Here is a 10,310-nt window from a genome sequence, read left to right as displayed (position 1 = left end):
AAGTTTCAATCAGAAAATATTAATAATTAGGGACTTCATCTAAAATCTCCCTTTAATTTAACTTCAAAATAAAAAGCATGATTAGAGACGCATGAAAGCGTATCGAATTTAATCCCAGTCCTCTCCAAAAAATACAAACCATTAAAATATTAGTTGGATTCTTTTCTCTGCTGATCCTTCGTCTACCTTTTCTGTTATCAGACATCATCAGAACCAGGCCTAACCATCCTCTCATAATTGACATTCGTCCAACGTACAAAAACGTTCTCAAAGTCTGTACCAGTTGAAGCTAAGGAAGAACCAGGTTAATCATCTAGTTATCAAATCCCTACATAGTTTTTCTCCCTTTTTGGTGGTACCTATTTTATTGTTTGAACTTTGAATCTTACAACTTTTTTTCTCTGTTAATTAAAAATAAAAAAAGGACAGGTATGGAAATTGTTAGTTTCGTACTAGAATTAAGTTGGTAAGTTGTTATGGACTCCAGTGAAGCGTAATGTGGGTTACTTGGTGCATTACAAGAGCCACATGCAGTCTCTTGAAGTTCTGGTCGGCCATGCAGAATGATTACAAGCGAGAAGTGGATGCGGCGCTAATGAATGGAGACGAAGTTAAGTCCGTGGTTCAAAAATGGCTCAAGGATGCTGACAAGGCAATAATCGATGCGAAAAGACTGAATAATGAAACCGGAGAAGACAAAACATGCCACGGAGGCTGCTGTCCGAATTTGAAATGGCGTTACAGTTTAAGCAAGAGAGCCGTTAAGGAGGCAGAAGAAATGAACAAGCTTAAAGAAGAGAAAAGGTTTGAAACATTTTCGCTTCAAGTTAACCAACCCGTTGAGTTTGAGTCCACCATGTCAACAGGAGATTTCAAAGCATTTGAAGCAACAAGGCAAGCCATGGATGGGGTCATGAAGGCACTGAAAGACGATAACATCACTGTCATTGCGGTCTATGGAATGGGAGGCATAGTCAAGATGACCATGGTGAAACATGTAGGTGTGCAAGCGAATAAAGGAAAGCTCTTTGATCATGTGATTATGGCTGTCATTTCCCAAAACCCTTTCAACAACAGCTTGCAGAAATGCTGGCTTTGAATTTGAATGAGCAGACAGAAATAGCCAGAGCAGCCAGATTGAAGGAGAGAATAATGAGAGGAAAAAAGATCCTTACAATTTTGGACGACATTTGGAAGACAATAGATTTGTCTCTCATAGGGATCCCCGATCACTACGAGCTCCAAAACTGCAATCCCAAAGTTCTAATCACCACAAGGATATGGAATGTATGTCATGCCATGAAGAGTGAAGAAAAGATTCATCTTGATATCCTATCAGAAGAAGATTCTTGGGCCTTGTTTGTGAAAATGGCAAACAGGTCTTTTGAATCAACCAATTTCTATGACATAGCAAGGAAGGTAGCTGGAGAATGTGGTGGTCTCCCAATTACTTGGAAGAATTAATGGAGAGAAGCAGCAGACTAGAGATGTCCCAAACTACCAACCTTGATGACGAAGGGGATGTGCTTAGATGCATAAAGCCGAGCTATGATTACTTGAATGGCAGTGACGCCAAGTCATTTTCCTTACTTTGCTGCTTATTCCCGGAGGACTCTGATATCCAAATCGAAGACTTGATGAAGTATGGTATTGGGAAAGGATTGTTTCGACATGCCAACTCAATGCTAGAAGCCGGAAGCACAGCACATTTGGTGGCCAAGTACCTTAAAGCTTGTAGCTTGGTTTTGGATGGTGAACAAGGATGTGTAAGAATGCATAATGTGATTCGGGACATTGCAATACTAATTGCATCATCTGGGGATGGGCAAGACTCCGCAATCTCCCTAATGGGGAATGAAATCTGCAACCTTCCTGACGAGTTGGTATGTCCAAAACTCCGGATTTTATTACTACAGTCAAATTTTGAAGTAAAGGAGATCCCAGAAGATTTTTTCCAAAGCCCAAATGCATTAAGGGTATTCGACATAAGTAGTACCGAAATTTCTTCATTACCCTCATCATTTAATCTCTTAACCAAGCTCCAAACGCTGCATCTAGATTGTTGTCAGTCAATAACGGATGTATCAATTCTCGGAGAACTGAAAAAACTGGAGGTTCTTAGCATGAGAGAATCTGTTATTGAGGAATTGCCAGAAGAAATTGGACAGTTGACCAATTTAAGGATGTTGGATCTCACTATGAGTACCTACATTGCAACAATTCCATCCAATGTGCTATCGCGGCTGTCCAAATTAGAAGAACTATGCATGCAACAGAGTTTCGCTGACTGGGGCAAGAAAGTTGAAGGAGAAGATGACAAAACTAATGCTAGTTTTGATGAGCTAATTAGCTTGTCTTTCTTAAACATTTTGAAGGTTGACATTTCTGATGCAGAATGCCTTCCAAAAAATGTAGGGTTCCTTCGAAATTGGGGAAATTTTTATATATATATCAGCAGAAACCCATTTTATCGTTCCATGAATGTGCAATTATCAAAGAATACTATTTCTCCATTTTCAAGAGCCTTGCTTCCGGACACAACAATCAATATGCTGCCGGATTTGTTTAACAGCACAGTGACGGAGAGAGTGGAAAAAATAATCTACACGGAGCCTAGAAGTTTAACTGACATTCTTGTGGAGTACAATCATGGGAAGTTGCATGGACTCAAGTTTTTGCATCTCCAAAAGTGCCGTGAGATGGTAACTTTAATGAACACAGAAACTAGGGTTCCAAATAAGCCTGTGCTCAAGAGCTTGGAAGAGTTGCATGTCTTCTACTGGGACCGCTTGCAACAGTTATGTGTTGGTGAATTACTGCAGGGGTCGCTTGGAAATCTCAAGCTGTTGGAGGTCGAGCAGTGTGAAGGTGTGGCTGATGCGCCTGTTCCATCTAATCTGTTGCAGAGACTACAAAATCTTGAAGTACTAATTGTATGTGCCACTGGTATGGTGTATATATTCAAATCTCAAGGGCTTGAACAAGAAGAAACAGTCTTGACAAAACTGAGAGAGATGAAACTGGAGAATCTACCGGAACTGACAAACATATTGAACGGTCCTGTTCAGCCTGCAATGTTCCATAACCTTAAAACTCTGGCGATTTCCAAGTGCAATAAATTGACAACACTCTTCACATTCGACGTAGCTCAATGTCTGCGGCAATTGGAAGAACTTTGGGCGGAGGAATGCCATAGCTTGGACAAACTTTTCGGCCTAAGCGAGGGATTAATAGTGCAGGATGACGAGATCATTTTTCCACAACTGAAGAACTTTGCATTGCAAAGTCTTTCAAAGCTGACAAGCGTACTCGCTGGAAGTGCTCTTTTGTGCCCTTCATTGGAATACTTGCATGTGCTGGACTGCCCCGAGTTTTTAACCTCTACTTCTGACTTCCACAGCAATATCCAAGTCCAAGTAAACAATGAGCAACATTTCCTCCTCCTAACAGGGACGAAGCCAGAGATTTGTATGAATAGGGACATCTTCAAACAAAAAAGTCATAATTAAAAAGCTCAAGAATTTACTAAACACAATACTTATATATTAATCCAGAAAGTTTTTCATACAACAGTCCCTTACAATATCCCTCGACGCGTTTTCATGTTCTGAAAGCGTTGCTTGACAACATCATTACCAATACCATCAAATATCTCTCTTTCTATAAAAATAAGCATGTTACCATACATCCATTGATCTCCCATCCGATTTCTTAATCGATTCTTCAGAATTTTCATGGCCGAAAATGCTCTTGCAACGGTTGCAGTAGTAACTGGAAGAGTTAGTGCTAATGTCACAAGCAAGTAAACCAACGAATACACCTTGTGTTTTTTGCATTGAACCATTTTTTTGCATTGGCAGCTTTAAGTATCACCAGCTCATTCATAGAGAAGTCTTTAGGATAAAACTGATCAAGACGCAATAGCTTTTGGCTATCAAAATCAGAGAAGAAGTCGACTGGACATAAACATGCCAAACAAAGAAGTAACTCAGAGTTGGTCTCATTGAAACGATTATTTAGTTCTTGAAGCTGCCAATCCAAAACAACATAAAATATCCCAACACGATAATGATGCATATTTGTGACTGCTTGTGCTTTTCGTTGCCCTCGCCTTCGAGAAAGAAACATATCATCCTTATTAGGCACATCAATATTATGTTTAAGACAAAATTCTGAGACTTCACTAAGTAAAGAATCCCAGCCACTTTTCCTCATTATCTCCAACCTTTGCTTACCAACTCCAACCAACTTCATGGCATTTACAATATCCTGATCCTTCCTTTGCAATGCTTGTGACAATTCATTGGTTATTCCTAGTATATCTTTCATCAAGTGTAGATTAAACACAAAATCAAATAATTGCATGGAATCCAATAAATGATTTGCTTCACATCTTTGTTGAGAGCTTACTCTATCATCAGCTATTACTTCAAGTACATCAAGTATGGATGAAAACATAGTCCTTATACTTACTAAAGTACCAAAGTGTGAACCCCACCGTGTTTCTCTAGCACGTTTCAAAGTAGTTTCTTGATTTTTGCCTTTCCCACTTGTAAACTCACCACTGTTTAGTGCTTCAATAATTGCAATAGATTGCTTCTCTCGAAGAAGATCACAATGCTTCGATGAAGCTCCAACAACATTTACCAAAATAGTAACTATACTAAAAAGAGACTCAATTTGGATATTCTTCTTTGCCACATCTACAAGTGCTAATTGAAGTTGATGTGCAAAGCAATGAATATAATAGGCACAGCCATTTTCTTTTATAATAAGAGCTTTAAGACCATTGAACACACCTTGCATATTGTTGGCCCCATCGTAACCTTGCCCACGCAACCTAGACATGCTCAATTTATGTCTAGAAAATACCTCATCAATGGTTTCCTTGAGTGAGAGAGCAGCGGTACTAGTAACATGCTCAATGCCAATAAAACGCTCAACGACATGCCCATTCTTGTCCACATAACGCAATACAATAGTCATTTGTTCCTTTGTTGATACGTCGTGAAATTCATCAATTAAAATAGAGAACAACGAAGTGCGAATGTCCTTAATAATAGCATTGATGGTCTCAGTTGCACAAGCATTTACAATGTCTTTTTGAATATCTGGTGATGTCAATTTGTGATTCTCTGGAGCATTTTTCAAAGTAACAGCTTTCACATCCTCATTGTGGTCGGCAAGAAACTGTAGAAGCTCAAGAAAGTTTCCATGGTTGCTTGAATGTTCAGATTCATCATTACCACGAAATGCAAATCCTTGTCTCAAAAGAAATCAACAACAATCAATTGATGCATTCAACCGAGCTCTATATTGAATTCGAGCTTCATCATGCGTTTTAGAGAAAAAAAATTGGATATGTTACTTTTGACTCCTTAAAGATTCAAAATTACTCCATGCTTGATTGTGTGCACTATTGACGCCTCAAATATGGGTTCAACTTCTATAAGGTTTTGGGACCGCACTGTTCTTGAAATTAGGTAAAATTCGGCGAATTGATCTGTTTTGGAGGGTACTAGTGGGTGCAAGTTCAAGTTCTTGATTAAACTGATCAAATTTTCGACGTGGGTTTGCTAAATTGATCGACTTTTGGCGTGGGTTTGCTAGGTTTTTAGCGAAAGTCTTGGTTTTGAGGAGCGGTGATGGACTACGAGCTCTCTGATAGCAGTGGTAAGCTAAGTTGAATTTGCTTATCTGTTTTTCAGTTTTGGTTTTAAAGTACCTTTGTTCTTCCATTGTGTAATCTATTGGTTCTCAGAGTAATTTTGACTCAAATTCTTGAATTTATGTTAGGTGTGGTAGAATTTGGGTTTAATCACTGCTCTGGAGGTATGTTTTACTCTTGAATTCATCATTTTAGTGGGTTTGTCTTGAAATTTAAGTTCTTTGGTCAACCACGGTAGAATTAGAAGAAAATTTAATTGTAATCTAGTTTACCCGGCTTGTGCTCCGAGGTAATAGGATTTTGTATTCGGCTTTGATCTTTCTTTTACTTCTTATAAGTTGGTTTGGAAGCACCATGTAAGACCTTTAAGTTCTCCCACAACATGTACTTTGATGCCATTATTTGGAGATTGACTCCGATTCGGGTATTACATTCTTCCAGTCTGTAAGTTGGTCTTGCTTATTGTTTTGAATCTTGTATATTTGCATTGTGAACACTGGGTGGACACCCAAAAGATAGGTACTCTTTTTGGTTGCTTGGAATTGTTTTTTCATCCTCTAGGGATTAAAGTCACTCGTAATTCTCTATGGAAGGTGAATGGTAGTTAGGTCCTACTATTCTGATTCTAGCCAAGGTCACACTGTGTTGGAGAAAGAGGCTAATTGTTTGAGAAAAGAAACCTACTGGCATTTAGAGTTTTCATATTGGCCACATTTTGTGTGGTTGTTGGTTTGGTTTTAGCGATTCAGTAAAGTTGATAATTAATGGTTTAACCAAGGATGCTTTAGTTTAGTGTAGAAATAATGAAAGATGCATTTTAAGCATATTATAATGTTTTTGTTTTAAATACCTGTAGGGCTGTTATTTAATGTTTTTGTTTTGCTTCATGGGTGGATTGGTTTCATTCCATTGCTACTCGGCGGTTCAAGTTTAAGGAGGAGTATGGTCTTTTGCTTTCTCATGTCGCATTTACTTGTTGGCATATTTGGAAAGTGAGGTGCAATTTTCTGTTTAATCAAACTCCAATTCTACCTACCGAGGTTCTTGCAATTTCAGATTCTTCTGGTGTGTTTCTGGAAGTTACTGGTGATCCTCCTCTTTCTCTCCCAGCTATCTTCACGGGGGATGCTTCTGCTGCACATTGGTCTCCCCTATGGCCCCTTTCCTGAAAGTTAATGTTGATGCTAGTTGGTCGGTTTCATCGCGGGATGGTTTTGTGGGGATGTGATTAGGGGTGCGATGGGTAGGTTCATGGCTGCGGCACGGTATGTGGTCCAGGCTCCAAATGTTGCCTCGGCCGAAGCTTTGGCTATTTTGCAAGGATGTGAGCTGGCTGCTGCTTTGGGCCACCGTTGGTAATCATTGAATCTGATTCGAAGGATTCGATTTCATCTTTATCAACTTCGTTGGAAAATGGCAGATAGGAAGCCTTTCCTCCCTTATTGACTGTTAAGTGAGTTAGGGAGTCTTTTCAGGGTTGTAGCTGGTCTTGGGTTCCAAGATCAGCCAATATGGCAGCGGATACTTGGGCGTCGCAAAGCAACTCGAAGATGAGCAATTTCACTTGTGTCAACCGCCTCCATCTTCGTTCGTTCATGTGCTTAATAAAGATGGCTTACCTTGTCCCCCTTGAACTATTATGGTAGTCGAAGGGGCGACGCTAGAACTCGGTTCTAGTGTCTTTCTTTTGATCCCCTTCGCTGCTGTGTTTTTTTTGCTGCTTTCTTGCTTGTTGGCCTCGGTGTAGGCTTTCTTTGTAGTTCTCTAGCATCTTTGCCCTGGTAATGTATTTTCAGTTTCCAAAAAAAAAAAAAAAAAAAAAAATTGGAAAAAAAAAACACCCGGAATAACCAATCAAAACAAGGACGAAGGCTAAACCGGGGGAAGCCCCCAACAACCCAAGTAGGTAGGCAAGTTTTGCGTGCACACCTCCGAAACTATGTGGCGTCCTGAACAAATATAGACTGATACGCGTAATTATCTCTTTATATAGTATCACGTTATAGATTCAGAATGCCAATAGAGACTATACAGTGGCGACCTCAGTATAGATAAGTCCTTGTCCGGTAAGAGTGATGATTGTTGGGAGAAATATAGATCACCATCCATCAAGAATGCAGAGAAAGACCCTGTTCTAGATTGAACTCTCTATGTTATATGGGTGTTTTTCCTTTGTTATATACGAGAGGATTTTATGCTTACTTATAGTGCAACTATATATGTAAATAAAAAGCATTTCTCAGCCTATAGTTGGCAGAGAATTAAAAATTGTTTTTGAAAGAGTACTAACATCCAAAGTAGGGAACAAAATTTTTAAAATTAAGCAAAGAGAAGTCTAGGCATAAAAAAATATTGATTTTTACAGTGATTTTGCTGTTTTTTTTTATTTTCTTCTGAAATTTGGATTTTTGTCTACTACGTTTGACTTAAGTTCTTCAATTCGACTAGTAAGTTTGTTTTTCTTTCTTTATTTTCTTATGAAATTTGGATTTTTGAGTAATGGGTTTTATTAAAATTTTGTATTAGGCTGTTTACCGGCCTTTAGTGAAATTTGTTCCAACTATAGTTATGTTCAATTTCGATTTTAAACGTAGAATGTTTGAAATTTGATTCGGGATTACTGAAATTTTAAACCAAAAACCATTCTGCAATTAAATGTAGAGATTGTTGGTTTTGCAACTAGGTCTACCTAGAAAAGTTGTGTTCCTTGATTCTATATTTGTGGTTTGTGAGTATATATATCGAATCTATGCCTGTTTGTAGTTAAGTTTCCAACTTTCATTTTATGTTTTTTCTTTCCAATGGAATTATTCTTGGCATAGTAGAAGCTTTCATGTTATGGATTCTCATTCAGCAGCAAATGTTGTGCTTAATGTATATCCAAGTGTCATTGTCTTTTACTTTGCATTTATATAATTGAGTAGGTAATTAGGTACAGTGACTTATGAACTTTATATAGGATAACGTGGGGGTGAAAATGGCAAAGAGATATAAGAGAATGGTTCTTGTTTCAACTTTGGTATATAAATCTAATGCATAAATCTTACCGAAGGCCACCTAAGTATTTCATTTGCTCTCATTTAAAAAGTAGGGCTAAGCTTTCTTTTGTTCACTTGCATGTTATGCATGCACTTACGCAGTCAGCAATTTTATGTACGTATGTTGATCACTTTTACCTAGTAAAGTCGTTATATTTGCTATGATTTCACTTTGTTGTTAAAAGAAAAAAAAATCTTCAATTTAATCATGGAGCACATAAAAGTGAGGCAAATATATTTCCTTGTTGATTCCGTAAGTTTCATGCATATATAGATCAATCATGAAACTACATCGAGTCTTTTTAGTGTGTAAGGTAAGTTTTAAGGAACCCGTATTCAGTAATTTTGCCCATTTGTTGTTATTAGCAATTTCTTTGATCATGTGAGTTTGATAGTGTTTGGCTGCCCAGAAAATTTCGGAATCATGTGAGTTTGATAGAGTTTGGCTTCCCAGAAAATTTTGGAATCTAAAACTATCATTAGATTGTAGTTCCCTTTGTTCTTATCAATTTCTCAAATTGATAACAAAGATTTACTTTTGTAGTTCCCTTTGAGTTAGTTATGTTTTTATTGAAATATTTTTGTTTACCACAGACCTACCTTTATGTTATAGCTTTGTTCATTTGCGATTAAGATTGCCAGTGTTTGGATGCCTAGAAAATTTTGAACAAAAAGAAACAGGGATTACCAAGTTGTGTAGTTCCTTTTGTTCTTATCAAATTTTCAAATAGATAACAAAAGGATTTACTTTTTTGAAGTGCTAATATGTTCATTGAAATGTTTTCGTAATTTTAGACTGAGGAGGAGAAACATAGCTTCAATTACCTCCAATTTGTTCAAGTGGATGTTTATTTTTAAGTTTGTTTTATTGGTTTTTATATAAAGTTCATGTTGCGGTTTACGGATGTAAAGGGGAATGAAGAAGAATGAAAACTCTGAAAGGTTGCATTGAGGTTATTTGGAAGGCGAAGACAAGCCAGATTGGTGAGTTTTTGCAACTAGACTTGCATTATCGTTGGACTAGATACTGTGTTTGTAGAGTATGGTGGATTCTCTTTTCTTCTTTTTTTTTTTCCTAAATTTGAACAGTTTACTGTATGATACAGAAAAAAAAAATGGAAAGTAAAAGTGAGATGATATGGATCCAAATCCAAATACCACAATCTCGGTTATTGTTCAAGTGAGGTGTTTTATTTATATGAAAATTTTTGTGTCTGAAATATCTTATGCATTGTATCAACATGAGATAATTGTAATGTAGTACATGTAGCTTTGATGCCTTTTAATGCTTTTTGCGTTAAACACGTATTTGTTTCATTAGAACGTAGAAATGGAATTTAGGAATCTTTGTACTATTTTTTGAAGAATGTTGGGTTCTTTCAATAATTCTTCCATCTATTTACCTTTTGTTTCTTAAATGAATCTCTATGAAATTCTCATAATTAAATAAAAAAGTTTTAGAAAGCCAAAGAGAGTGGTCAAAACACGTTTGGCCCTTGAATTTGGTTGTAAAAAAAAAAAAAATTTGACCCAAAACAAAATGGTAATTACCATTACCATACCATGTCAACTGAACTATTTAGCATGCCGAAATTCGGTAGACC

General features: G+C 37.3%; 1 protein-coding gene and 1 pseudogene across 1 annotated transcript; one reads left to right on the top strand and one right to left on the bottom strand.

Moving 5' to 3' along the window:
- Positions 1–431: 431 nt before the first annotated feature.
- On the top strand, positions 432–3,322 carry LOC125470687 (annotated as a pseudogene).
- Positions 3,323–3,381: 59 nt separating this feature from the next.
- Positions 3,382–5,401, bottom strand: LOC103930205 (zinc finger MYM-type protein 1-like). The gene is made up of 3 exons (XM_048569960.1): positions 5,397–5,401; positions 3,821–5,266; positions 3,382–3,484 (listed from the first exon to the last, which is right to left on the bottom strand). Exons 1-3 carry the CDS (start codon positions 5,399–5,401, stop codon positions 3,382–3,384), a joined length of 1,554 nt encoding a protein of 517 aa, XP_048425917.1.
- Between the last annotated feature and the right edge of the window lie 4,909 nt (positions 5,402–10,310).

The sequence above is a fragment of a genome, unplaced genomic scaffold, assembly GCF_019419815.1.
Source record: "Pyrus x bretschneideri cultivar Hongxiangsu unplaced genomic scaffold, Pyrus_bretschneideri_v1 Contig51, whole genome shotgun sequence".
Taxonomy (NCBI): domain Eukaryota; kingdom Viridiplantae; phylum Streptophyta; class Magnoliopsida; order Rosales; family Rosaceae; genus Pyrus; species Pyrus x bretschneideri.
This window is presented reverse-complemented; position numbering and strand designations above follow the sequence as displayed.